Here is a 27,802-nt window from a genome sequence, read left to right on the forward strand (position 1 = left end):
CAGCTCACAGCAACCTCCAACTCCTGGGCTTAAGCAATTCTCTTGCCTCAGCCTCCCGAGTAGCTGGGATTACAGGCGCCCACCACAATGCCAAGCTATTTTTTTTTTGGTTGTTGCAGTTTGGCCGGGGCTGGGTTCCTACCTGCCACCCTCCGTATATGGGCTGGTGTCCTACTCACTGAGCCACTGGCACCACCCTATTTTCTAAATTTTTATTTATGTTCTTTTTTCTTTTTCTTTTTCTTTTTGAGATAAAGTCTCATTCTGTGCTCTGAGTAGATTGCTGTGGTGGCACTCTATCTCACAGCAATATCAAACTCTTGGGCTCAAGCGATCCTCTTGTCTCAGCCTTCCTAGTAGCTGGGACTACAGGCGTCCACTAAAATGCTTGGCCAGATTTTTCTATTTTTAGTAGAGATGGGGTCTCGGTCTTGCTTAGGCTGTTCTCAAACTCCTGAACTCAGGCAACCAACCCACCTCAGGCTCCCAGGATTATAGATGTGAGGCCAGGCCCTCTTCTTTTTTTCTTTTGAAGTGATGTCAAACTTACATAGAAGTTGCAAATATAGTCCAAAGGATTTATTTTTTTCCTGAATCTCTGAATACTTCGGTATGTATTTCCCATTTAAAAAAGGACATTCTCTTACATAACTACAAAACAGCCACACAAATGGAAAACTCACACTGTTATATTGCTGTGGTGTTCTCCTTAGACTCTATTACAGTTTCACCAACTAGCCTGATAATGGCCTTTATAGCAAAGAAAAAAAATCCTGTTTAGAATCTCAAATTGCATTTAATTGTTATATCTTTCTGTAATTTTTCTTTTTCTTTCCCTAACTCTCTCTCTCTCTCTATTTTTTTTTTTTAAGACAGAGTCTCACTCTGTCTCCCCAGGTGTAGTGCAGTGGTGCCATTGGTGTCATAGCTCACAGCAACCTCAAACTCTTGGGCTCAAGCAAACTTCCTCTCAGCCTCCCAATTACAGGCATGAGCCCCTGTGGCTGGCCTTTGTTGTTATTGTTAAATCTGTCCAAATGTCTTTTTTTTTTTTTTTTTGAGACAGATGTCGTCACTCAGTAGAGTGCCATGGTGTCACTATGTTGTCCTCAGTAGAGTGCCATGGTGTCACAGCTCACAGCAACCTCAAACTCTTGGGCTCAAGTGATTCTCTTGCCTCAGCCTCCCAAGTAGCTGGGACTACAGGTGCCCACCACAACACCTGGCTATGTTGTTGTTGTGCAGTTGTCATTGTTGTTTTAGCAGGCCTGGGCCAGGTTCGAACCTGCTGTCCCGGTGTATGTGGCTGGCGCCTTCCCCACTGAGCTATAGGCACTGCCCAACCCAGCTATTTTTAGAGACGGGTCTTGCTCTTGCTCAGGCTGGTCTCGAACCGGTGATCTCAGGCAATCCACCTGCCTCGGCCTCTCAGAATGCTGGGAGTACAGGCGTGAGCCACCGCACCAGCCTGTCCTAATGTCTTTAACCCAGAAGAGTTTCTAATCTTTCCTTGATTTTTATGACCTTGATACTATCACAGGCCAGTTATGTATGTATGTGTGTATTTATTTATTTTAAGAGAAGGGTTCTCACTCTGTGGCCCAGGTTGGAGTGTAGTAGCATGACCATAGCTCCCTCCAGGCTTAAACCCTTGGGCTCAAGTGATTTTCCCACCTCAACTTCTGAGTAGTGGGGAACACTATGGATGTGTTCCATCACATTTTGCTAAGTTTTTAGATGGAATCCTGGTTACCCATGCTGGTCTTAAACTTCTGGACTCAAGTGATCCTCCCATCCTCCCACCTTAGCCTCTGGATTCGCTGGGATTACAGACGTAAATCACTGCACCTGGCTTCCCAATTATTTTATTATTTTATTATATTTCTTAACCTGAAAGCCTCTTTCAGTAAAGCCCTGTTATTTGGGGGCTTTAATTGTTTGTTAATTTGGGTTTGTCTGATGTTCCTCATGTATGGATTCAGGCAAGGCCTCTTTGGCAGGGACATCACAAAAGTAATGCTGTATTGCTGTCACCGTGTTGTGTCAGAGGGAACACAGTTTTAATTTGCCTCCTTTTCCCCCACAATAATAAGGGATGAGTGGGTAGGGTACAGATAGAATAATATTGGCCCCGATCTGATAATTGCTGAAGCTGGCTGATGATTACCTGGGGGTTCACTATGCTTTTCAGCTTATTTTTTATGTTTGAAAAATTCCAGAATTGGCGGTGCCTGTGGCTCAGTGAGTAGTGCGCCGGCCCTGTATACCAAGGGTGGCAGGTTCAAACCCAGCCCCGGCCAAACTGCAAACATAAAATAGCCAGGTGTTGTGGTGGGCACCTATAGTCCCAGCTACTCGGGAGGCTGAAGCAAGATAATCGCCTCAGCCCAAGAGCTGGAGGTTGCTGTGAGTTGTGACGCACTCTACTGAGGGCGACAAAGTGAGGCTCTGTCTCTAAAAAAAAAAAAAAAAAAAATTCCAGAATAATTTTGGAATGTTGAAATGTGTTTTAAGATCTGAAGAAAAGATATTTAAAATATTTCATCTAGCAAATTAGGGCACACTGGTACCAGATGGGATTTCAGTGGTCTGGGGGTCAGACTGTGGAGACTTCCAGTTCTAAAGAATGAGTTGTGAGTTTCCTATATTGATAGAAAAGAATGATATTTTTCTTTTTTTTTTTTGAGACAGAGCCTCAAGCTATCAGCCTGGGTAGAGTGTGGTGGCATCACAGCTCACAGCAACCTCCAACTCCTGGGCTCAAGCGATTCTCCTGCCTCAGCCTCCCAAGTAGCTGGGACTACAGGTGTCTGCCACAATGCCCGGCTATATTTTGGGGGGTTGCAGCTGTCATTGTTGTTTGGTGGGCCGGGCTGGATTTGAACCCGCCAGCTCAGGTGTATGTGGCTGGCTCCTTAGCTGCTTGAGCTGCAGGCGCCGAGCCCATTTATTATTATTTTTAATTTTCATATTTAAATATAATTTCCTTTTCTTTTCTTTTTCTTTTTCTTTTTTTTGAGACAACCTCACTGTGTTGCCTTCAGTAGAGTGTCATGGCGTCACAGCTCATGTCAACTTCAAACTCTTTTTTTAATTTTGCGACAGAGTCTTACTATATTGCCCTCAGTAGAGTGCCATGGCATCACAGCTCACAGCGACCTCAAATCCCTGGGCTCAAGTGATTCTCTCACGTCAGCCTCCCAAGGAACTGGGACTATAGGCACCTGCCACAATGCCCTGGTATTTTTGTTATTGTTGTAGTAGTTATCATTGTTTACCAGGTCTGAGCCTTGTCCGAATCTGCCCACCCCAGTATATGTGACCCATGCCCTTAACCACTGAGCTATGAGCACCTAGCCAATCCTCAAACTCTTGGGCTTAAGTGATTCTCTTGCCTCAGCCTCCCAAGTAGCTGGGACTATAGGCACCTACCACAATGGCTGGCTATATATACATATATATATATTTAAAAATTTTTTGAGACAGAGTCTCAAGTTGTCACCCTAGGTAGAGTGCCATGGCATCACAACTCACAGCAACCTCCAACTCCTGGCTCAAGTGATTCTCCTGCCTCAGCCTCCCAAGTAGTTGGGACTACAGGCGCCCGCCACAACGCCTGGCTATTTTTTTTTTTTTTGGTTGCAGCCGTCATTGTTGTTTGGATTCGAACCCGCCAGCTCAGGTGTCTGTGGCTGGCGCCTTAGCCGCTTGAGCTACAGGCACCAAGCCTTTTTTTTTTTTTGAGGCAGAGTCTCATTCTGTCACCCTCAGTAGAGTGCCAGGATGTCATAGCTCATAGCAACCTCAAACTCTTGGGCTTAAGCAATTCTCTTGCATCTGCCTCCTGAGTAGCTGGGACTACAGGCACTGGCCACAACGCTCCACTATTTTTAGAGACGGGGTCTTGCTCTTGCTCAGGCTGGTCTTGAACTCCTGAGCTCAGGTAATCCCAGCACTTTGGGAGGCACTGCGTCTGGCTTGGAAAGAATGATCTTCATATAAAATATATACGTATATAGTCCATCCATGCTCGGCCATGGACCCATAGTTTGTATTTTTTGTTGTAGAAAATGAAAGAGTATGGTTCCTCAGGACTCCTGTCCACTACCCAGGAATAAACTATCTGCAAGCATGAGTTCTTTTCAGTTTGCAAAGCCATCATACCACTATCTCGGTAGTTCTTACAATTCTGAGAGACAGGCAATGTTGATGTTATTCTTATTTTCCAAATGAGTTAACTGATGTGTGAAGAGATTATGCTGCTTGCTTAGATTAATTATTTATTTAGTCACTCATGCCCTCGCTCATTTAATAAACATTTACTTTGTATCTACTCTGGGCCAGGCTCTGAGGTGGCTATAGGTGGTACAAAGACTGGTGTTAAGAACCCCACAGTCTAGTGAGAGAAGATAAACAGCCAGACAGGAATCATAATGCCCAGACAGGAGCAGGAGCAGAGCCACACCATGCTGGCACAGCTTTAAAATCCCAGCACTCTGGGTGGCGCCTCTGGCTCAGTGAATAGGACACCGGCCCCATGTACCGAGCGTGGTGGGTTCGAAAGCAGCCCTGGCCAAACTGCAACAACAACCATAAAGAAATAAATAAATAAAAATAAATTCTTAAAAAAAAAAAAAATCCCAGCACTCTGGGAGGCTGAGGAAGGAGGATTGCCTGAGCTCAGGAGTTAGAGACCAGTCTGAGAAAGAGAGAGACCCTGTCTCTACTAAAAATAGAAAAACTAGCCAAGCAACAGGCAGTTGTCTGTAGTCCCAGCTACTTGGGAGGCTGAGGCAGGAGGGTCACTTGAGCCCAGGAGTTTGAGGTTGCTGTGAGCAGTGATGAAGCCAAAGCTTCATTCAACACAGGGTGATTGAGTGAGACTCTGTCTCAAAAAGCAAATTAGAAAATAAAAGAAAAGAAAAGAAATTAAGCTGCAGGCAACAATCTATGCCATAAACAGCGTTGGGTACAGGCTACTGATTTGCATCCAGTTTTATATACAAGTGAGAGGGCTTGACTGGTCAGGCCTCAATGTAAGGGACAAAATCCAGCTCAAGTATTTTAAGGAGAAAGAAATTTATTGATTTTAGTGTCCCTGAAGCTATTAGAAGTGCTATAGAGGTGGCTTTGGTCTGGGCTTTCTGAGCATAGCAGAACCAGTCTTTGCTGGGGGTGCTGTCCTTGCTTCACTTAGAAGTTGGGATATCAGGAGGTGCCTGCTGGACCCAGCTGGTCTAAGAGCACCATCCCCACTGCAGCCCAATGTGGGGAAAGCAGGGCCTTTTCAATAAATGGCAACTGTCCCTATGGACAGAAAACGTACTTCGATCCTTAACGTCACCCAATACACAAATGTTAATTCAGACTAAATCAGACCCAAATGTGAAAGGTAAAAGAAATAGGCTCACAGAAAAAAGGGAAAGGGAAATAACTGTTTGATCTTAAACTGGATGCAAAAAGCACCAACCATAAAAGAAAGATTGTTCAATTAAACTTCATTAAAATTAAAAGGTTCTGGGGGCAGCACCCGTGGCTCAAAGGAGTAGGGCACCGTCCCCATATGCTGGAGGTGGTTCAAACCCAGCCCTGGCCAGAAACTGCAAAAAAAAAAAATTAAAAGGTTCTGGGTGGTGCCTGTGGCTCAGTGGGTAGGGCGCCGACCTCATATATGGAGGGTGGGAGGTTCAAACCCGGCCCTGGCCAAACTGCAACAAAAAATAGCTGGGTGTTGAGGCAAGAGAATTGCCTAAGCCCAAGAGCTGGAGGTTGCTGTGATGCCAATGCCATAGCACTCTACCAAGGGCGACAAAGTGAGACTCTGTCTCTAAAAAAAAAAAAAAATTAAAAGGTTCTAAGAAAATTAAGAGGTTTTTGGTGAACCTTGAAAACAATGTGTGTATGTAAGTGAAAGACACAAAAGATCACATATTGGGTTAATGGGGTATTGGTTTTTTTTTTTTTTTGAGACAGAGTTTCACTTTGTTGTCCTGGGTAGAGTGTGTGGCATCACAGGTCACAGTAGCAAACTCAAACTCTTGGGCTAAGCCATTCTTTTGCCTCAGCCCTCAGCCTCCCAAGTAGCTGGGACTACAGGCACTCACCACAACGGGATATTTTTAGAGATGGGGTCTTACTCTGGCTCAGGCTGGTCTTGAACCTGGGAGCTCAGGGCAATCTACCTGCCTCAGCCTCCTACAGAGTGCTAGGATTATAGGCATGACACTGCACCTGGCCTTTTTTTTTTTTTTTTTTTTCCGAGACAGAGTCTCTGTCATCCTCAGTGGAGTGCCATGGCGTCACAACAACCTCAAACTTCTGGGCTCAAGCAATCCTCCTGCATCGCCCTCCCAAGTAGAGCCAGCTTCCTGGCCCCAAATCTGACTGTCACTCTTGCCCCCTCCTCCTAGAAACACTTGACTGACTTTAAGGGAACCAGAGTCTCCTGCTTCTCTCCTTCATTTCTTTGCTATTCTATCTCAGTTTCCTTTGCTGGTTCTTCTCATCTCGACCTTTAAACTTCGGAGTCCCCTGAGGATTGGACTTCTCTTTTTGATCTTCACACACTCCCTTGGAGATCTTATCCATCTGACCTGGGTTTTAAATACTATCTAAAGCTGATGGCATCCGATTCTTTTTTTTTTTTTGGCAGTTTTTTAGCTGGGTCTGGGTTTGAACCCACCACCCTCAGCATATGGGGCTGGCACCCTACTCCTTGAGCCACAGGTACCACATCTCTTTTTTGTTTTTTGAGACAGAATCTCTCTCTGTTGCCCAGGTTAGAATGCCATGGTTTCAGCCTAGCTCACAACAACTTCAGTCTCCTGGGTTCAAACCATTCTCCTGTAGCCTTCAAATCAGGCTTTCAAACTGCTGGGACTATAGGCGATACCCCAATTTTTTTTTTTTTTGAGATAGTCTCATTTTGTTGCCCTCAGTAGAGTGCTGTGGCATCACAGCTCACAGCAATCTCCAGCTCTTGGGCTTAGGTGATTCTCTTGCCTCAGCCTCTGGAGTAGCTGGGACTACAGGTGTCTGCCACAATGCCTGGCTATTTTTTTGTTGCAGTTTTCCTGGGGCTCGGTTTGAACCCGCCACCCTCTGTATATGGGGCCGGTGACCTACTCACTGAGCCACAGATGCTGCCCACGACACCAAATTTATATCTGCACTTTGATTTGTAATTAAGGAACTGATCTAACCCTGAAACCTGCTTCTGCCTGAGGTTGCTTCCCAACCCAAAGCGGCAGTATCACACTTCTACTGCTGTTATGCCCAGGAGTCTCTCAAAGACCACACTGCCAGACAAGTCAAATTTTAAGAGGAGTCCTTTTATTCGAGAGCCGCCAGCGACTCCCTCAGTGTCCCAACATGGGGTTTCTGAGAGCAGCCCTGAGTGCTCAAGGCTTGGTCTGTATCCTGGTTGGCACACAGGCCACCTAGGTGCATTCTGGTAGGTTAACAATCATTGTACAAAAACAGAATTTTGCGGTTAGTTAGCTATACATTTTTGTTTCGGTACTTTCCCCACCTGCTATTTCTTTTTTTTTTTTGACACAGAGACTCAAGCTGTCACCCTGGGTAGAGTGCTGTCGCATCACAGCTCACAGCAACCTCCAACTCCTGGGTTTAAGCGATTCTCCTGCCTTTGCCTCCCAAGTAGCTGTGACTACAGGCACCCACCACAATGCCCAGCTATTTTTTGGTTGCGGCCGTCATTGGTGTTTGGCGGGGCTGGGCTGGATTCAAACCCGCCAGCTCAGGTGTATGTGGCTGGCGCATTAGCCGCTTGAGCCACAGGCACCGAGCCCACCTGGTATTTCTTAAAGGTCAGTCTGGGGACAGTTGGTACTTCCCGGTCCATTTCTCAGGGGAATTAGTCAAGCAAGAAGTCAGGGAGTGCTTTCCAATCTATCTTGGGAGTGAACCAGATTCACTCCATTTGGCTGAGGGCTTGCGGCCGAAATTTGTCAGGAGTTAACTTGTGTTTTTTTCACCTTAGTCTAAGCCTAAAACTTCAGGCCCCACACTCTTGGGTCTCTTTCTTTCGCATCCACTTCCAATGGTGCCATCTGTCTCCTTTTCATGGTTTCCTATCTTATTCTGAGGAAATGTGAAAGTCCTCTCAGCAGCCTCCAAAGCACTCCAGGGCCTGACCAGCTGCTCTCGTGCCCTCACCTCTCTGCAACACCCCACCTTGTTCTTGTTCATTCTTCTTATAATGTTCTTGTCCCAGGGAGTAGCACTGCAGCTCACTCCCTCACTTCCTTCTGGCCTTTACTTAATTGCCACTTAGCTAAAATTATAACCCTCCCACACTTCTTGCTTTTCTTCCCGCTTCATGTTTTTAGGAGTTGGGGATTTTGGCTTGATGCTCCTAGCTCGGTGGTTAGGGCGCCAACCACGTACAATGGAGCTGGTGGGTTTGAACCCAGCCTGGGCCTGCCAAACAACACTGACAACAACAACCAAAAAATAGCCAGGTGTTGTGGCGGGCACCTGTAGTCCCAGTTACTTGGGAGGCTGAGGCAAGAGAATCGCTTAAGCCCAAGAGTTAGAGGTTGCTGTGAGCTGTGACGCTACGACACTCTACCCAGGGTGACAGCTTGAGTCTCTGTCTCAAAAAAATAATAAAAAAAAATTGGGGATTTTGTTTTTAAAATTAATACTTTCTTTTTTTATTTTTTAATTGAGGGTACAAAGAATTAGGTTACAATGTTCACATTTGTTAGGTAAAGTCCTTGTTACAATTGTGTCCCACCTCCAGAAGGTGTGCCATCCGCTCTAACATTGTGCCCATTAAGTGGGAACACCCCCATCTCTCTCGCACCTTCCCTCTCCCACTTCCTCATTCCCCTGCTCCCTACTTTGAATTGATTTGAGTTTTTCTATTTTTATTTATTAATTTTTTTGAGATAGAGTCTCTTGAAGGTGTCACCCTAGGTAGCTCACAGCAACCTTGAACTTTTGGGCTTAAGGGATCCTCTTGCCTCAGTTTTTTTTTTTTTTAATTTTTAATTTCAGCTTGCTTGTTCATTCTTCTTCGTTTGAAGTACTCTTTTTTTTTTTTTTTTTTTTTTGTTCATTTTCTTCTTCCTCTGGCGATGCTCTGTCCCCTTGCCTCCCCAGTAGCTGGGATTACAGATGCCCACCACAACGTCCGGCTCTTTGATGTTAGTAGAGATGGGGTCTTACTCTGGCTCGCTGCTGTTCATACTGGTCTCGAACCTCTGAGCTCAGGCAATCCACCCGCCTTGGCCTCCCACAGTGCTGGGACTACAGGCATGAGCCACCATGCCCGGCCTGTTTGTTTTCTGGACAGAGTCTCATTATATCCCTCTTGGTAGAGTGCCATGGCATCACAGCTCACAGCAACCTCAAACTCTTGGGTTTAAGCGATTCTCTTGCCTTCGACTCCCAAGTAGCTGGGACTACAGGTGCCTGCAACAACACCGGCTATTTTGTTGTTGTTGTTGCAGTTATCATTGTTTTTTTTTTCAGCAGGCCCGGGCTGCGATTGAACCCGCCTGCCTCCGTGTATGTGGCTGATGCCCTAACCGTTGAGCTATAGGTGCCGAGCCCTCTTGCCTTGGTTTTACTACTTTTAGTAGAGAGGAGGTCTCGATTTTGCTCAGGCTGGTCTCCAATTTGTGAGCTCAAGCTATCTACTCACCTCAGCCTCCCAGAGTGCTAGAATTACAGGCGTGAGCCACCTTGCCTGGCCCTTGAGTTTTTTTCTTATGTGGGAGAGTAGTAGATAATCTTCTGGCTTCATATCAGAATTGACCACATTGGATTCTTGCTTTATACACTTTATTTCTTAGAGCACTTTTAGGTTTACAGAAAAATCAAGCAGATCGTATAGAGTTTCCATATATCCCCCTCACTTTCCCCTTATTACTTTTTTCCCATTTATATTTACCACTTTATTAATTTGAGACAGTGTCTTGCTCTGTCACCTGGGTTATAGTGCCATGGTGTTAGCCTAGCTTACAGCAACCTCAAACTCCTGAGCTCAAGCAATCCTTCTACTTCAGCCTCCCAAGTAGCTGGAATTATAGCTGCCCACCATAATAACTGGCTAGTTTTTCTATTTTTAGTAGAAATGGGGTCTTGCTCTTGCTCAGGCTGATCTTGAACTCCTGAGCTCAAGTGATCCTCCTGCCTCAGCCTCTCAGAGTGTTAGGATTATAGGTGTGAGTAACTGCACCCAGCTCATTTTTTTTTTTTTAATGCAGGAAGAGTTGAAACAAATTTTAAGGAAAATTTTCATTTTTCCCCCTAAACATGAATCATTCAAAAAATATGGAATGGGGTGGCACCTGTGGCTTAGTGGGTAGGGCGTTGGTCCCATATACCAAGGGTGGTGGATTCAAACCCGGCCCTGGCCAAACTGCAACAAAAAATAGCCAGGCGCTGTGGCGGGCACCTGTAGTCCCAGCTACTTGGGAGGCTGAGGCAAGAGAATCACCTTACCCCAGGAGTTGGAGGTTGCTGTGAGCTCTGTGACACCATGGCACTCTACTGACTGAGGGCAATAAAGTGAGACTGTGACTACTAAAAAACAAAACAAAACAAAACAAAAAACATGTTGGTCTTCTCTGTATTGTTCCAATTTTAGCATATGTGCTGCGGGAGGAGTTTTCCCTCTTGCTCACATCTTACATTAGTGTGGTGCGTTTGTTATCATTGACGAACCAACATGGATACATTATTTATTTATTTTTAAATTTTTTATAAAAATTGAGTGTGTGATTGTTTTGGGGGTGTCTTCCAGTGAGGACTTGACAAATTCTAGAAGACAAACTCTAGACAAATTCTAAAAGACCTATACCACTTAATAATTACAATATTATTAACTAAGCACAGAGCTTCCTAAGGTTCACTCTGCTATACATTCCATTGCTTTGGACAGTTGTACGATGTAATGTATCTACTATCACAATATCTTACAGAAGAGTCTCAGTGCCCTCAGAGTCTCCTATGCTTCACCTGTCCATCTCTCTCCTTCTACCTGAGTCCTCAGCAAGCCGGGGTCTTCCCACTGTCTCTGTAGTTCTGTGATACAGCTACACTCCTCTCAGACTGGCTTCTTTCTTTCCGCAATACCCATCAAAGAGTCCTCCACGTCTTGTCATGGCCTGATAGCTCTGTTTTATTTTATTCCTTGGCAGTTCTCATTCTAATAGCTATTGGTTCCCCTTGCCTCAGAACGTGTGTTTAGTGATAGGGATTCTTGTCTCATCTGCTTTGTTCACCACATGTCTTCAGTGCCTGTCATAGTGCTTGACTCACAGATGGTGTTCCAGAAATAATGGCTGATTTAAATTTTTGTTAAATGAACGAATAGTGCATCCAATTGAAGAGCGAACTATTCTGTCCAGAATCCTCCTGGCAAGGGGATATGTATAGTGTCTGGCATTGTGGACCCCTAGAATTTCAACTCCACTGTCTCTGACTTAGGATGAGTCACCTGACTCAACCTGTTTGTGTCTTAATTTTTTTCTCAGAAAACAGAATAACAGTATCTCTCTGTAGGGCGCGGAGGCTCATGCCTCCTAGCACTTCGGGAGGCCGAGGTGGGGGATTGCTTGTGCTCAGGAGTCTGTGGTTAAGTGAGCTATGATCACGCCACTGCAGAGACTCTGTCTCAAACAAACAAGACTAAGAAATAATAGTACCTCCTTCCAGGGTTGTGGCGAGGATTCAATAAGTTAATGTACACAAAGTTCTAGGCCCCTATGTGAGTAGTAATTGTTACTCCATACACGAAGACCCAGAGTGAGAGGTGGAAATGGAATGCCGGTTGCTTACGTCCAGTTCGGGATTCTAAATCGGTTGTTCAGAGAGAGGCAGCACTGGTAGTTCTGGCTGAAGTTGCTTCCCAGGAACAAAAGCGGCAAGGGGGGTTAAGGGAGGCTTGGGGCAGAGGTGCGCACTAATCTCATTTGCCAATTACTTTACAAAATACTTTACATTCCAAACTATTTCAGTCCTCCCCAAATTAATCTTGTCAGCTGGGTATCCTCATGTTACCCATGAGAAAACAGATTCAGGACGATTAAGTGACTTGTCCGATGCCACCATACGGCTAAGTGGTGGCCCCCAAATTCCCATCCAAGAGCTCCACTTCACACTAGGATGCAACACGAAAACTCTCAGGTGAGAACCCTGGGTCTAGTGACCTGGAACCCGGGCAGGGTAACAAAACCACCTATAAATGCGCCGTGTAACGGCGGCTGTGTACTGTGGAGGAGTCCCCACCCGCCCAAGTGAACGCCAGGTGGCAGACTAGGCTTGCAGATTCACTCTGCAAATAAGCGCTGATTAGAGCATTAAAGTGATTCATTTTTCAAGCAACTCCTCCCTTTCCCCCGCCTCCAGAAGGCGGGGCAACAAAGCGCGGGAAAACTTGTCCTCGGCCCCATCCCCACTTGTTCTGGGGGCGGGGAGCTCTTTAAGTGGGGAACGAATCCGCGGTCCGACCCTTCCAAGCTTGGGAAGTCTACCCGTTGCTTCTTAAGCTCCCTTTGGAAATGGTCCAAGCCCATGCCAGCATTTCTAACGTAACCTGCTTCCACTTCTGGTCCGCAAGCCCTCCCCAGCTTTCAGGTCCTGGTTCTTTACAAAACTCAAACCCTGGCTTGGCCCGGGTAGTACAGTGGTTACGGCGCCAGCAACATACACCGACGATGGTGGGTTCGAACCGGTCCGGGCCAGCTAAACAACAATGAACAATGACAACTGCAACAAAAAATAGCCGGGCGTTGTGGCGGACGCCTGTAGTCCCAGCTACTTGGGAGGCTGAGGCAAGAGAATCACTTAAGCCCAAGAGTTTGAGGTTGCTGTGAGCTGTGACGTCACGGCCCTCTACCGAGGGCGACATAGTGGGGTTCTGTCTCTAAAAAATAAAAAACTCAAACCCTACGTTTTTTCCGATCTCTACTGCTGAGGGAGGGGCTATGGGTCACGCCGTTGTCCAGGAAATGGACCGTGCAAGGAGCCCATCTATCCAGATTGTAAAACGATTTAGACAGTGGGAAGACTGCGAGATAATGATCAGCCGGACGACGTAATGTTTGGGGTGGTGTTCTGTTCTGCGATTTCTGCACGGCATCAATTACCTTGGGGTTTAGTTTGAAAACGGATCTACGTTTCAGGGCTCCGCTCTCAGTCAACCAGGTTCTGCTCAAAGTGCCCAAAGCGCGTAAGCGCAGTTCCTAAATTTGCATAAGAGCAGCAGCGCCAAGCTCCGGGCGGCCAATAAGGAATGAAGGGCGGAGACGCACTTGGGACGGTCTCCCCTCCAATAGGAAAGCCGGGAATCACGCTGGCTTCTCTCTAAGCGACAGTGACGCAAGCCAATCGCTTTTGAGGGCAGGTGGACCTCGGCGCTGCCAATGGGGAGAGGATTCTTTAAGGGGCCTAGGCTCTTCGCCCAATGAAGATACGAGGATCTTGCGGGCCCAGTTCCGAGCGGCAGTACTTAAGGCCAACCCGGCGCGGGGCTGGGAGGGGCGCAGGACTGAACGACGCGGGGGCTAGCCAATGGCGAGTGCAAAAGCGGGCAGCTCAGGCCCGGAGCGCGGAGGGCGCTGAAGGAGGAGGGAGGCTGAACCGGAGAGAAGCAGGAAGTAGCGGTGGCCGTAGGGAGGGCGGCGGCGGCGCCTGAAGCCGGTTATAGATCGCCTAGTCTTGGCCCGCACCGGGAGCGGAACAAGTAAGTGTGCTGATGTAAATACCCGCCCTCGGCTCCGCCCCTGGGGGGGCGGGTAAATGCCCGCGCCCCTCCCCCACTTGGTCAACTACCCCCTTCTCCGCACCGCCCCCTGGGGCGGTTTCTGGGGAGGCCCAGACGCAGCCTCCATCCCTAGGGTAGATGGGCGAAACCCCCAGTGTGTTGGAAGCACAGACCCAGTAGGGTAAACATAGGAGGGTCGGGGACCCCAAGTCCCGGCGCCCCCAGACCAACAGGCGCCTGAAGTGCGGCCCGGGACCGGAGGCTGCGGGATTCGCGACCTAAAATGGTGTCCGTGTCCGGGGATGGGGGCGGGGGAACTGGACCAGGCCGCAGCGGAGCCTGCACCTCGACTGGGTGGGGGTCAGCGCCCGGGCCTCACAGGACTCAGGCTCGCGCCCTGGGCCCGCCGGGCGCCTTCCGATCACTCCTCTATCTCAAGAGACTCCTGAGTCCGCGCCAGGAGGAGGCTGCACTGCGCACGGAGGGGAGGGGACGAGGTCCTATTTGGGACCGACCAACTGCAGAGAGCTGAGAGTCACGCTGAGACCTTCCCTTCCCACTCCTTCTTCCATGCATTCCCCGGTGCTGTGTAGTCCTGGGCCCCAAGGTTCTGCGCAGCAGCTAGCTCCCCACGGACCTGGCCTGGCTGAGGCCCCGTCTTCACTGTGCATGCAGGTGGGAGTGAGGGGAACGAGAGAAGCGCCGTGCGCCTCAGTTTCCCCTCTAGCTTCTCTTAAGTACACCCCGCCCCCTCCTTGCAACCCCAGATCTGTTCTCCCCGCTGGCCCACGGCAGATGGCAGGGACTTAATTCCACCGACTGCCCAGCTTGGCCGCAACCTAATCGCCGGCCCCTCGCCCTCCTGTGCGCAGCAGGCCTGGGGCCCGGGCAGAGAGCAGTGGAGCCCCCACCCTACCTGAGCCTGTTCAGCCCCTTCCTTTGGCTTTTGGAGAAGAACAGAGAGAAGGGGGGGGGGAAGGTGGGAGCCCTAGGGGCAGGGTCCAGCAGTTGCAGAAAGGGCTAGGTAGGGAAAAGGGGAGTTTTCTTGGAGTTTCCTTGAGGTCCCTGCTTAGTTGATTGTCTGCTCTGGGTTGATGGCGATTGGATGACCTCTAAGTCACTTGGATGCCAAAGAGAGAGATGGTTGGGGGAGGTGAGTTCCAGTATTTTCTCATAGTGCCCCTGGCCTGTTCTGACCAGTCCACTCTTCTGAGGCCTCTTTGTGGGAGGGAGCCAGGCCCAGGACCACCCTATAGATTCATCAGGGCTGGAACAAGGTGAAGGGCTTTGTTCAAGCACAGTCTGCAGAATTAAGTGAGGGGGTGAGGTGAGGGGAGGACTCCTACTTTCTTCTTCTAGTTCGCACCTTTTCCCCCACCCCACCTTGGTCTCCAGCAATGCCAGCTGCAACCTGCTGGGACTGTCTCCAGTTACAGTATGAAGGCTGGAAAGAGGTGAGAGAATTGGCCCTGGGAAATGGCTTGCATTCTGAGCAGAGAATGTGTAAGGATAGAGACTTTTTTAGTTGCTCTTTCAGACAGAGAAACACTTGTGGGTAGAGACTGGTAGGGGACAGACCTGGCTCCCCACATACTCTGAGCTGGCCTTTTTGATATAGTGCCACATATGTCTTGTGGGATTTGGAGGGGGCTGGGTCAGGTTGGGGTTGGGTGAGACTTCCTGGGCTACTGTTGCCAAGGTAGGGATTTTGAGGGCAAGAAGTTTGAGTTGGGGGGTAGACCGAGGCCAGGAGCTGGATTGTCCCCATCGTGGCAGCTGTGCTGGTTAAGCTGGTACCATGGGGGTTTGACTGAGAAAGTAAGATGGGGAGGGCAGACCAAGGCCCTCTGGGGAAGGTAATGAGGGAGCAGCAGGTGTTCGTGGCAGGAGAGGCCTAGGCTGGGGCCCTTGTGACCAGGCTGCCGTCACTGTTTTCCCCTCTGTCTCTCTTCTCTTTGTCTCTTTCTGTTCCTCTGTCTTATTCTTCCATCTAGGTTTCTTGGATGATTTCACTCAGTCCATATCTCCCCGCTGACCAAGCTAGATCTCCAGGTGCAAATGATGGTCCTAGGTGCTCCCAATTCGACCTTACGTGCCCCTGACTCTTGTCTCTGACCCCAGCCCCAGGTTCCCAGTGCTTACTCTTTCCCAGCAACTCCTTGACTTGATGTGTCCTGCTTGGCCCAGCTGGAATAATCAGTCCTATCCTGGGTCTGACTCAGGGAACAGGTCTGGGGTGCAAGTACTTAACTATACATATACAGTTTTATATCATTCCGGAATGACCCTGTGATACATAGATCACTTGTCCCCTTTGTCAAACAGCAGAAGTAAGGCACTGAAATAATTTGCTTCTCTGGCAGTCCATGATCAAGCTAATCCAGAATTATTTCTTAAGTTTTTGCTTATGTCACTTCCCTTTTGTGCATATGGCCTGTCAGATCTCTGTGGATCACAGAAGACCTGTGAAACATAGGAATTGTTCCTCTGTTGACATGTATGTGCCTTCAAACCTAGAGTGTCTATATATCCTTCTCTCTAATGATAGTATCAGTTGATTATTTCTTTGTGGGCAGAAGAAGAGATGAGCTACCTCTGCCTCTATACCCTTCTCAGAGGTTAGGGCGTTAGCCACATACACCGAGGCTGGTGGGTTCTAACCCAGCCCGGCCTCCTAAACAACAATGACGACTGCAACAAAAAAATAGCTGGGCATTGTGGTGGGCGCCTGTAGTCCCAGCTACTTGGGTGGATGAGGCAAGAGAGTCACTTAAGCCCAAGAGTTTGAGGTTGCTCTGAGCTCTTGACACCACGGCATTCTACTGAGGGCGACAGAGTGAGACTCTGTCTCAACAACAACAAAATGTATGTGAGTGTGTGTGTTTGTGTATACATTTATTTATTTGGGCTGGGTAGGCTGGGTACAGTGGCTCACACCTGTAATCCTAGATAACTTGAGCTCATGAGTTCGAGACCAGCCTGAGCAAAAGCGAGACCCTGTCTCTACTAAAAAATAGAAAAACTTAGGCAAGAGGATCTCTTGCATCCAAGAGTTGGAGGTTGCTGTGATCTATGACTCCATGGCACTTTACCCAGGGTGACAGCTTGAGACTCTATTTATTTTTATTTATTTTATTTTTTTGTTTTAGGTTTTATGTTATTTATTTTTTTTGGTGTCACAGCTCACAGCAACCTCCAACTCCTGGGCTTAGGGGATTCCCTCCTGAATAGCTGGGACCACAGGTGCCCGCCACAATGCCCAGCCATTTTTTCTTGTGGTTTGGCCAGGGCTGGGTTTGAACCCGCCACCTCTGGTATGTGGGGCCGGTGCCCTACTCACCGGGCCACAGGCACCACCCCAAGACTCTATTTTATTTTATTTTATTTTATTTTATTTTATTGTTTTAGAGATAGGGTCTCTGCCATCCAGGCTGGAGTGCAGTGGTTCACGTGGCCTCCAACTCCTGGGCTCTGGTGATTCTCCTGCCTCAGCCTCCCAAGTAACTGGGACTACAGTTGTGAGCTATTATACCCAGCTAAGTGTTTCAATTTTTTTGTAGAGATGGGGTCTTGCTATGTTGCTCAACCTGGTCTTGAACTCTTGGCTTCAAGCAATCCTGCTTTGGCGTCCTAAAGTGCTAGGATTACAGGTGTGAACCACTATGCCCCGCCCTTCTCTGTATTTCTGAGAAGTCTCTTTTCCCCTGCTTTCTCTGGATTTTGGAGACTGACCAGGTACGTGCATGCTGCCTCTCTTCTGATGTTAGGAGTTGGCACGTCAGCACCTCCAGCACCTCTCTAGGATTCCCACTACAGGGGAAGTGTACCTAAGTGGAACGTGTATGGGTTCTGAGAGAGGTTAAACATGGAAATCCTCAGGGAGGAAGTCCAGAGCCTGTCTTCCAGATGTCTCAGTTTTTCCTGCTCCTTCCTATTTTTATCAGGTCTGGGCGCTATGGGGGACATGAAGACCCCTGATTTTGATGACCTCCTTGCTGCCTTTGACATCCCTGACATTGATGCAAATGAAGCCATCCACTCTGGGCCTGAAGAAAATGAGGAGCCAGGAGGCCCAGGGAAGCTAGAATCCAGCATAGGAGGCGAATCTAAAGATACAGAAGCAGCCTCTGCTGGGGATGGCCCTGGGGGTCCAGCCCAGGCTGCTGACCATGGCCTACCACTACCAGATATTTCCACAGTCAGCGTCATTGTCAAGCATACTGTGTGCCCTGAGCAGTCTGAGGCTCTGGCTAGGGGGTTAGGAGAGGAGGGTGGCCAGGCTGAGGTGTTGATTAAGGAAGAATGTGTGAATCCTCCTCTGATGCAAAATGGTTTTGGGGGCCCTGAGGCATCTCCCCCAGGAACCCCTCACTCTCCAGCTCCTCCCACTGAGGATACCTGGAAAGAAAAAGCCATGGAAGGCAAAACTCATTTGGACCTCTTTGCTCATTTTGGGTCTGAGCCAGGGGAACACTCGGACACCCTGCCTTCCTCTGTACCTTCCCCTCCTCGGGAAGGGGATATGACCCTACCCACTTTTACCTCTCCCTTTGAGCTGGCCCAGGAGAATGTCTCAGGCTTGCTGCCACCTGGTTCTTCCCCACTGCTGGGGGCCTTGAAGCAGGAAAGCTGCAGCCCCCCTCATCCCCAGGATATAGCCCAGGGAGCCTTGGGCTCCAGCCCCAAAGCCTTGGGCATCCCTGCCAGCACCTCATCCCCCCAGGTTGCTGGAACGCCCTTCTTCAAGCAGTCTCCAGGGCATCAGAGCCCTCCCGCCTCCCCCAAAGTACCCAGCTGTCAGCCCCTGAAGGAAGAAGACAACCAGGGGCCAGTGGACAAGTCTCTCCAGGAAAGTCCCCATAGTCCCTCTAGTGGAGCTGAGGCAGCAGATGAGGACAGCAATGACTCCCCTACCTCCAGCTCCACTAGGCCTCTGAAAGTGCGGATCAAAACCATTAAGACATCCTGCGGGAGTATCACAAGGACTGTAACCCGAATACCCTCCGACCCTGACACGCCTGCCCCCTTGGCTGAGGGGGCCTTCCTGGCTGAGGCCAGCCTCCTGAAGCTATCCCCTGCAACACCAGCCCCTGAAGGTCCAAAGGTGGTGAGTGTGCAGTTGGGTGATGGTACGAGGCTGAAGGGCACTGTGCTGCCTGTGGCCACCATCCAGAATGCCAGCACTGCCATGCTGATGGCAGCCAGTGTGGCCCGTAAAGCTGTAGTTCTTCCTGTGGGGACCGCCACCAGTCCTAAGATGATTGCTAAGAATGTACTGAGCCTGGTGCCCCAAGCCTTGTCCAAAGCTGAGGGGCGGGCAGGGCTGGGGTTAGGGGGGCAGAAGGTGAATGGTGCCTCAGTGGTGATGGTGCATCCTTCAAAGACGGCTACTGAGGTAGGTGTCGGGGGCGGCACAGTGATCTCACGGACCCAGTCCAGCCTGGTGGAAGCCTTTAACAAGGTCCTCACCAGCAAGAACCTGCTGCCCGCCTACAGGCCGAACCTGAGCCCGCCTGTGGAGGCTGGGCTGGCCCTGCCTCCAACGGGCTACCGCTGTCTTGAGTGTGGGGATGCCTTCTCTCTGGAGAAGAGCCTGGCACGGCACTATGACCGCCGGAGCATGCGCATCGAGGTCACCTGCAATCACTGTGCCCGCCGCCTGGTCTTCTTTAACAAGTGCAGCCTGCTCCTGCACGCCCGCGAGCACAAGGACAAGGGGCTTGTCATGCAGTGCTCGCATTTGGTCATGAGGCCCGTGGCCCTTGACCAGATGGTGGGGCAGCCGGACATTACACCCCTGCTGCCTGTGGCTGTCCCACCTATTCCTGGACCTCTGATCTTGCCTGCCTTAGGCAAGAGTGAGGGGGCCATCACCTCTGCTGCCATCACAACAGTTGCTCCTGAGGCCCCTGTTCTGCCGCTCTCAGTGGACCCTCCTGTTGCCCCTGCCACCTCTGCTTACACGTGCTTTCGCTGTCTGGAGTGCAAGGAGCAGTGCCGGGACAAGGCTGGCATGGCAGCCCACTTCCAGCAGCTTGGGCCCCCTGCCTTCGGGGCCACTAGCTCTGTGAGTTGCCTTTCACAGCCCTTATCTTGATTGGGGATAGACAGGTGCTATGGTGTTAGGATCTAGGAAGGAGTTGGGGGCTTGGTTAGGAGAAGTAAGGGGTCTGTCCAGGCCACTCCTCACCGTCTTACCTTGTTTGACCCACTGACAGGTTTGCCCAACCTGCCCCATGATGCTCCCCAACCATTGCAGCTTCAGTGCCCACCAGCGCATGCATAAGAATCGACCCCCACATGTCTGTCCCGAGTGTGGGGGCAACTTCCTGCAAGCCAATTTTCAGACCCATCTCCGTGAGGCCTGTCTGCATTTCTCTCGCCGTGTAGGATACAGGTGCCTCGTACCCTTCCCTCCATGGGGCTTTAGGATCTCCTGGGGAGACGCCCATCTCCTCCTCCTGCCATCTCTTGGCCTTGTTGTATGGGCAGACTCTGCCCTGAGGTGGCAAGTCCTGCCTTCCTCATGGAGTTGGGGGGAAGTCGGCTGCCTATGGAGTGCTTCTGTCCAGGCCTCTACAGCTCACTCTTACTCTGGCTTCACTGCTGATTTCCTCCTTGGAGGTCCATCCCCTGAGGATAAATGAGGTGGGGATGGGCATGAGATGCCCTCACCTCACCACAGGGGCTCCCACTTCCTCTCCAAGGTGCCCCAGCTGTGCGGTGGTATTTGGGAGCATGAACTCCATCAAGTCCCATGTCCAGGCGTCGCACTGTGAGGTTTTCCACAAGTGCCCCATCTGTCCCATGGCCTTCAAGTCTGGACCCAGCGCCCATGCTCACCTCTACACCCAGCATCCCAGTTTCCTCATGCAGCAGGCCAAGTGAGACCATGGGCTGGGGGCAAGCCAGGGGGCAGGGTGTCCACCCCACCTGATGTCACGCTGTCCTCTGCCTGCAGGCAGATCTACAAATGTGCCATGTGTGACACGGTCTTCACCCACAAGCCCCTGCTGTCCTCGCATGTCGACCAGCACCTGCTGCCCCAGTGTGTCAGTGTCTTTAAGTGCCCATCCTGCCCTCTGCTCTTTGCCCAAAAAAGGACCATGCTGGAACATCTCAAGGTACAGGGCAGAGGGCTAGGGGTGGGTGCTTAGTTTTGCTGACCTGGGGTTGGGTTACATCCCTCAGCAGTGGGAGCAGGGCAAAAGCCAGGCCTCCCCCACAGCAGCTCTCCCCTCTCTCCCTCTGCAGAGCACCCATCAGTCTGGGTGCTTGGGAGAGGAGCCTGCTGGGAAAAGGGGTGCCCTTCTGACACCCAAGACTGAGCCTGAAGACCTGGCTGTGTCTCAGGGAGGGGCGGCACCTGCTACTGAGGAATCCTCTTCATCTTCAGAAGAGGAAGAACTGCCCAGCTCCCCTGAGTGCCCCCGCCCAACCAAACGGGCACGGCGGGAAGTAGGGAGCAAAGGCATCAAGGGTGGGGGAGGCGGTGGTGGCTGGACCTGTGGCCTCTGTCACTCCTGGTTCCCTGAGCGTGATGAATACGTGGCTCACATGAAGAAGGAGCATGGCAAGGTAAGTGGCCCCAGGGGGACAGGAAGGGCTGGCTGTGTGATAGTGGGGACAGGGCCTTGCAGCCTGGCTCTGACATTTCCTGCCCCTGCTCTCCCAGTCTGTGAAAAAGTTTCCCTGTCGGCTGTGTGAGCGCTCCTTCTGCTCAGCACCCAGCCTGAGGCGCCACGTCAGGGTCAATCATGAGGGCATCAAGCGAGTTTACCCATGCAGGTAACCCTTGCCCCCACCTTCCTGAAAGTGGCTTCCCTAGTAGCCCAGAGAACTTTTTCACCTGCCTCTTGTCTAAGTAGCCTGAGGCTGAGCACTCCTCTGGCCTGCTCCTGTCAGCCTTGGCTTGTGCCCTTCTCTCGCAGGTACTGTACAGAGGGGAAGCGCACCTTCAGCAGCCGCCTCATCCTGGAGAAGCACGTGCAGGTCCGGCATGGCTTGCAGCTTGGGGCCCCGTCCCCTGGCCGGGGGAATGCCCGGGGTCCTGGTGCCCGATCCCAGGTAGGCACAGGCCAGACTGCTGTGTAGGACCCTACAAGTGGGAAACTGGGCTCATGGCCCAGTCTTGGAGACGCAGGGACTGGGGGTGATGGTTGAGGCCCGGTTTCCACCACTCTCCTCTAGGCGCCAGGCCGGAAATGCCGCCAGTCTTCTGACTCTTGCAGCGAGGAGCCTGACAGCACAACACCACCAGCGAAGTCCCCCAGGGGAGGACTTGGGCTGGGAGGTCATGGCCCCCTGTGCTACCGAAGCAGTGGACCAGTGGAACAGGGCCTTGCTGTGGGGTTGAGGGTGGGTGGTGGCGCCCAACAGTGCCTCGACTGTGGCCTATGCTTTGCCTCCCCTGGCTCACTGAGCCGGCACCGTTTCATCAGCCACAAGAAAAGACGGGGTGTGGGTAGGGCCAGTGTCCTGAAGTTGGGGGATGGAGAGGAAGAGGGTCCCCCTCCATCAAAGTCTGACCTAGATGGTGGAAATTCAACCTTGCCTCCTCCTGGGGGCCCACTGACCTGTAAGGTGTGTGGCAAGAGTTGTGACAGCCCTCTCAACCTCAAGACCCATTTCCGCACACATGGCATGGCATTCATCAGGGCTCGGCAAGGGGGCAGCGGGGACAGCTAGGCTTCAAGCCCAGGATTGAGCAGCCCTTCTCTCTTCCCAGGGAGCTTGGTTTTCCCTGCTGCTTCCTGGGCTGCGACATTTCATTAACATTCATATTTTGTTCAAATCCTTTCTCTCGCCCCAACCCTGAGGAAAAGCTTTTGAGGAATATAGTTACTTGCAATCTCCCTTTGGGTTAGGCCCTTGGGCCCCGTTAGTGGCCCCTCCATTCTTCTTTCTGAGCCCAACACTAATGATGCTCCTGCTGCAAAACCCCCAGTGTCGGACTGGGGCTGGGAGGATGGGACAGTCATAGACCTGCCAGACGGGTACAGAGGGACCAACGGGCATGAACAGCCTCCACAATTCCTCCAGGCACAGACTGGAATCTTCTTCCTCTGGGCCAGGCCCTAACACCCCACTCCCAACTCCCTGGCGCTCAACCCACCCACCCTTGCAGTGCCTTTCACTTCTTTTCTTTTACCCCAGAAATCCAGGGGTTGGTGGGGATGAATCCCGTCAAGGGGGCCCAGGGAGGAGGGGACAGGCTCTCAGGAATCTTTTTTCTTGTAGTAATAATACTAACAATGGGGGAAATAGAAAACCAGACCATTAAAACTGCTCATGGTTTAACCCCCTATGTAGGCCTCTATGTGACTTGGAAACGTGAAGTTGGGGGGGCAGGAGTCAAACCTGGGGAGACCCCTTTTAGGGAAAAAGTGGCACTGACCAAGACAGGGACAAAGCAGTCAAGGAATTCCTCCTGTTTCTGTGTGTGCCTCTGGTATCTTGGACACTGAGGTGTCTGCTTACTCATCACTCATCCCCTACCCCGTAAAAGAAGCCAATTTGGAAATGACACAGATGGCTAACTAAGGACTTTATTTAAAACAAAAATTTAAAAATAAAAAATTGAGAGCTATTTCCCTGGGTGTGGGGAAGGGATCAGGGTAAGGAATTCCTGTGGCTATGCCACGTACCCCTCATACGTGGGAGGGGTTGTGGTAATTCCTGTCCTTGCCCCTGTGGTAGGCACCTCAGCAGGTGTAGAGCCCTGCCAGGGGAACTTAGGCTAGGGCCAGTCCCTGGGAGGGGCACAGTTGGGCAGTAGCCTGGCCAAAGGCCAGCCACAGGATTGAGTCTTAAGTGCCAAAGACCTACTCGTCCCCCTTGGGACCCAGAACAGATGAAGTAGGTGGCCTGCAGAGAACCTCTCAGATCCTGGCGAGGAGAAGACAGGCCCTGGCGTCCCTCACATTCATCTCTGTTCTCTGGAGGGCAGTGAGTCCTGGAGTCAGTCAGGTGGTAATACTGACGTAGTGCTGGAGGACAGGGAAGCCCCAGCAAGTCTGGACCCCAGAGCTGGCTCTCCCACCCCATGACAAGCTCTTGCCTGTTACCACAAGATACATGATCCTTTGTATTTCTTGCCTTCCATTTCCCTTGGGTGGATGGTTGGGCAGGTGGTTTCCTGGTTTGGGGTTTCTCAGACAAGGGCTCCTCTGGGAGGGCCCCTGGGCCTGAGAAGAAGGATATCACATGATGCCATTGGTGAGGTACTGGAAGCCATCATAGAGTTTGGTGGTGATGGACCGCATGCTGCCATCCACCATCTGCTCCACCAGCAGCTGAAGCTGCTCCTCTGTCATGCTCATGTGGAACCTCTCTTTGAGGTTGCGAATGGTGCTGGAGCCATGGAAGCAAGGGAGCTGAGAACCTGGGGGAAGCAGGGGGGGAAGGTCATGGATGGACAGGAAGGGACAGTAGTAACAGCCACAGCAAATACAAACTAGGGGTGTCTGAAGTGCCCCTTCCCTCCCACCTCAGAGTTCCCTGACAGTGTGGATGTAGTTCTGGTTGGGCAGAAAGGAACTGGCACAAGGCCCTGACTTAAGCCCCTCTTCATCCCACATTCCTCAGCACCTCTGGAGGTGAGGGCATGAACAGAGGAGGAAAGAGCAACAAGCACAGATCCCCAGTAAGGGGATGGGGGGCAGTCAGAACCCAGAGGGCAGGCTGGAAGAGGCTCTTGGGAGCGGGCCCTGAGCTGGGCACTTATCTGGTTGCAGGCCTCTCTGCCTACGCTACGTCTGACACTCACAGATGACCTGAGCCACCGTCATCACGGGGCCAGACGGGGATGCTCCTGAGCAACGACGACAACCTGTGGGTAGGGGTAGGGATGGGGAGGAGGAGGAGGAGACTGGCAGCTCAGACTTGGTGCACACCTGGGGCCTTGGGGAGGGAGATAGGAGGGAGTCCTGGGCCCAAGACTGTAGATAGGCAATGTGTAAAGAGCAAAATGGAAGAAGATAAAGATGAGAGACAGAAAATAGTCCTCAGCTTAGAGCCGGAGGAGGAGTCAGTGGTGAGAAGGGGAAGGGGGGCTGGGAACAGGGCAATCAGGTCACAGTGGAATGGGGAAGAGAGACAGGAGGAGGGGACTTAGATGCTCAGAGCTGGGCAGGCATGGAGAGGTGAGAGGACCAGGAGCATTGGTGACACTGTTCTCTCCCTGAGGATGCCCAGGATGGGGCTTCTGCCCCTTCCCCAGCCCTGGACCCAGCTCTATCAGGGTCAGGAGGAGTGTCCTGAAGGATCAGATCAGAGCAGGAAACCCTCTGGGAACCACACCCACCCCAGGCCTTGAGGTGGAATCAATTTCTGGAAGTGCTATGCTCCAGGGCCCCACCCAGGGAGCCTCCTGAAGCGCTGTGAGCTCCAGCCTCTCCCTGCCCACCTTGCTGCATGATCTCCACAATCTGCACCACCTTGTCCATGTGTTTTCGAGCAGCAATCAGCCCTTGAAGCATCAGCATCTTATAGTAGTTGAACATGTCACCATCCAGGCCACCCATCACCTAGCAAGAGAGCAGAGAGCTGTGCACAAGTGTCCTCACAGACTGCCAGAACCCCCCTTCTAATCATGTGTAGGAACTGTGCCAAGCTCCCTTGTTTCCCTATTCCCTAATCAGGCAGGAAGCGCCCAGGAAATCCTGCTTCATTTGTGTGGAGCCATCAGCTTCCCCTCTGAAAGAATACAGTAACCCCAGAAGCATCTCTCCTTCCTAACTTACATCCACAAACTCTGTGGTCAGCTTAAAGGCTGATGTCTCAAAGCCCAGGTTTCGGGGTGAGCTAGACAGGATGAAGCCAAAGTCGATGTGGATGATATGGCCTTCTGCGTCCAAAAGGATGTTCCCATTGTGTCTGAGGAGTGAAGGAGAACAGAATTAGGAGGGGTGGTCAGTCTAGCAGGCTGGACCCTCAAGCCACAACATGTTGACCACATGACACCACAGGGGAGTCTCCTGCCTTTAACTCTGGGTCCAACCTCCTAGGACCTAAAACTAGCAGTGGAAGGAAAAGAAGTCAGGAAAGAAAACTGCTAACAAAGGCTGTGGGGTCTAGAATACTATTATAATTTTTTCCCCCACTGGTGATAATTTATTATAATCTGTTAGTAGCCCACAAATATTAATTAAACCAGAACTATGTTTACACAGAAATAGGCACTGATATGTGTCATTCTGTGGGGAACTGTGTACACACAATCAAAGTGGTTTAGCGTTTTGATCTTCTGCTTATGTTGCTTAATTTTTATTTTTATTTTTGGAGACAGAGTCTCACTACATCGCCCTTGGTAGAGTGCTGTGGCATCACAGCTCAAAGCAACCTCAAACTCCGGGCTTAAGCGATTCTCTTGCCTCAGCCCCCAAGTAGCTGGGACTAAAGGCACCGGCCACACGCCCGGCTATTTTTTGGTTGTAGTTGTCATTGTTGTTTAGCTGGCCCAGGTTGGGTTTGAACCCACCAGCCTCAGTGTATGTGGCTGGCACCCTACCCACTGAGCTACAGGTGCTGCCCATGTCACTCAATTTCTTTCTATAGACGCTCAATCTCCCTCTTATGATGACCGATCCCATCTTCATGGTGTTTTTTCAAGGCTGCCAGTTGTTCTTTTAGCCTGTGCCTGGAAATATAGTTCCTCTTCCACTTGTTCTTTCTTTCTGAAGGCTCCACCAGCTTCCTGGATCAAGCCCATGCTCCTGTCGATATTGTTAGGCTGATCTGAGGCAAAGCCTCGGGCTTGCATAGCCTTTACGCTCCACATGCCAAACCGTGACCGCACCACCAGGGCCGAGACTGCCATTTTTGCTCGAGCTGCTCCTCTCTGGTCACTACTGTGACAGCCTTACTGAATGCACTAATGGCTTTTTTTTTTTTTTGTTGAGACAGAGTTTCATTTTGTTGCCCTCTACGTAGAGGGCTCTGTCCTCACAGGTCACAGCAACTTCAAACTCTCGGGCTCAAGCAATCTTCCTGCCTCAGCCTCCCAAGTAGTTTGGATTACAGGCGCCTGCCACAACGCACAGCTATTTTTAGAGACGAGGTCTTGCTCTGGCTCAGGCTGGTCTCAAACCTGTGAGCTTAGGCAATCCACCTGCCTCGGCCTCCCAGAGTGCTGGGATTACAGGCATGAGCCACTGTGCCCAGCCTATTATTACAATTTAATAAAAATAGTTTAAGATCATTCCAATTTTCCAGAAGTTTTACTTCCAGCACCCAAAAGAATCCCACCTGAATAGAGAATTCAAAATCAAGCAAAGGAAGCCAAGCACTTTACCATTCTGGGGCCTCTATTCTGAACCAATTTACCAGGGTTTTACATGTACTTATAATTCCTGTCAGTTCACTGCAGATTGGCAGCAGCACCAGAAGGGAGCAAAAAAATCAGAGGCAAGTAGGCTGAGTGGAGCTACAATGTAAAATAGTGCGGGGGACTCAGGAGTAAGTCTTCAATCACTTGTGTAGGCAGGGCAAGGTGGCTCACACCTGTAATCCCAGCTCTTTGGGAGGCTGAGGAGGGAGGATCCCTTCAGTTCAGGAGTTTGAGACCAGCCTGAGCAAGAGTGAGAAGCCATCTCTAAAAAATAGAAAAACTGGCTTGGTGCAGGTAGCTCAAGCGGCTAGGGTGCCAGCCACATACATTGGAGGTGGCAGGTTCGAGCCCAGCCTGGGCCTGCCAAACAGCAATGACAACAACAGCCCAAAAACAGCCGGGCGTTGTGGCAGGCGCTTGTAGTCCCAGCTACTTGGGAGGGGTAAGGCAAGAGAATGGATTAAGCCCAAAAGAGTTTGAGGTTGCTGTGAGCTGTGACACAACAGCAGTCTACCAAGGGCGACGTAGTGAGACTCTGGCTCAAAACAAACAAACAAAAAAAACAACAACAAAGAAAGAGGGCAGCGCCTGTGGCTCAAGGAGTAGAGTACTGGCCCCCATATACCGGAGGTGGTGGGTTCAAATCTGACCCGGCCAAAAAAAAAAACAAAAACTGAAAACAAACAAACAAACAAACAAAAAACTAAAGAAAGAAAAACTTAGCCAGGCAT

The 27,802-nt window shown here is 50.6% G+C and overlaps 2 protein-coding genes and 1 pseudogene across 11 annotated transcripts in view; 1 reads left to right on the forward strand and 2 right to left on the reverse strand.

Moving 5' to 3' along the window:
- Positions 1-10,764: 10,764 nt before the first annotated feature.
- LOC128587001 (uncharacterized) lies at positions 10,765-10,839 on the reverse strand (annotated as a pseudogene).
- A 2,705-nt stretch (positions 10,840-13,544) lies between these two features.
- ZNF687 (zinc finger protein 687) lies at positions 13,545-23,135 on the forward strand. Of its 5 annotated transcripts, none has more exons than XM_053591066.1 (10): positions 13,545-13,720; positions 17,302-17,476; positions 17,686-19,808; positions 19,960-20,138; positions 20,449-20,625; positions 20,703-20,865; positions 20,996-21,319; positions 21,417-21,529; positions 21,673-21,808; positions 21,932-23,135. In XM_053591066.1, exons 3-10 carry the CDS (start codon positions 17,697-17,699, stop codon positions 22,427-22,429), a joined length of 3,702 nt encoding a protein of 1,233 aa, XP_053447041.1. In that variant the 5' UTR covers positions 13,545-13,720; positions 17,302-17,476; positions 17,686-17,696; the 3' UTR covers positions 22,430-23,135. The 5 variants fall into 5 exon arrangements, with proteins under 5 accessions (XP_053447041.1, XP_053447038.1, XP_053447039.1 ...); XM_053591063.1 differs by having other exon boundaries at positions 13,546-13,720; positions 17,302-17,391; XM_053591065.1 differs by lacking the exon at positions 13,545-13,720 and adding an exon at positions 13,729-15,195 and having other exon boundaries at positions 17,302-17,391.
- Positions 23,136-23,271: 136 nt separating this feature from the next.
- PI4KB (phosphatidylinositol 4-kinase beta) overlaps positions 23,272-27,802 on the reverse strand; it is a 43,910-nt gene continuing 39,379 nt past the window's right edge. For all 6 annotated transcript variants that reach the window (XM_053591070.1, XM_053591073.1, XM_053591071.1 and 3 more), the window contains 3 exons: positions 25,486-25,618; positions 25,149-25,269; positions 23,272-24,125 (listed from right to left, as the gene is read on the reverse strand). In XM_053591070.1, the coding sequence (XP_053447045.1) occupies positions 23,944-24,125; positions 25,149-25,269; positions 25,486-25,618 (436 nt within the window). In that variant the 3' untranslated portion in view covers positions 23,272-23,943. The remainder of the gene's footprint in view (positions 24,126-25,148; positions 25,270-25,485; positions 25,619-27,802) is intronic.

Source organism: Nycticebus coucang, chromosome 5 (genome assembly GCF_027406575.1).
Source record: "Nycticebus coucang isolate mNycCou1 chromosome 5, mNycCou1.pri, whole genome shotgun sequence".
Lineage (NCBI taxonomy): Eukaryota > Metazoa > Chordata > Mammalia > Primates > Lorisidae > Nycticebus > Nycticebus coucang.

Coding starts and splice junctions, on each gene's coding strand:
- ZNF687 (XM_053591066.1), top strand. CDS start 17,697: ATGGGGGACATGAAGACCCCTGATTTTGATGACCTCCTTGCTGCCTTT. Junction 19,809..19,959: donor CCTTCGGGGCCACTAGCTCT/GTGAGTTGCCTT, acceptor ACCCACTGACAG/GTTTGCCCAACCTGCCCCAT. Junction 20,626..20,702: donor TTCCTCATGCAGCAGGCCAA/GTGAGACCATGG, acceptor CTCTGCCTGCAG/GCAGATCTACAAATGTGCCA.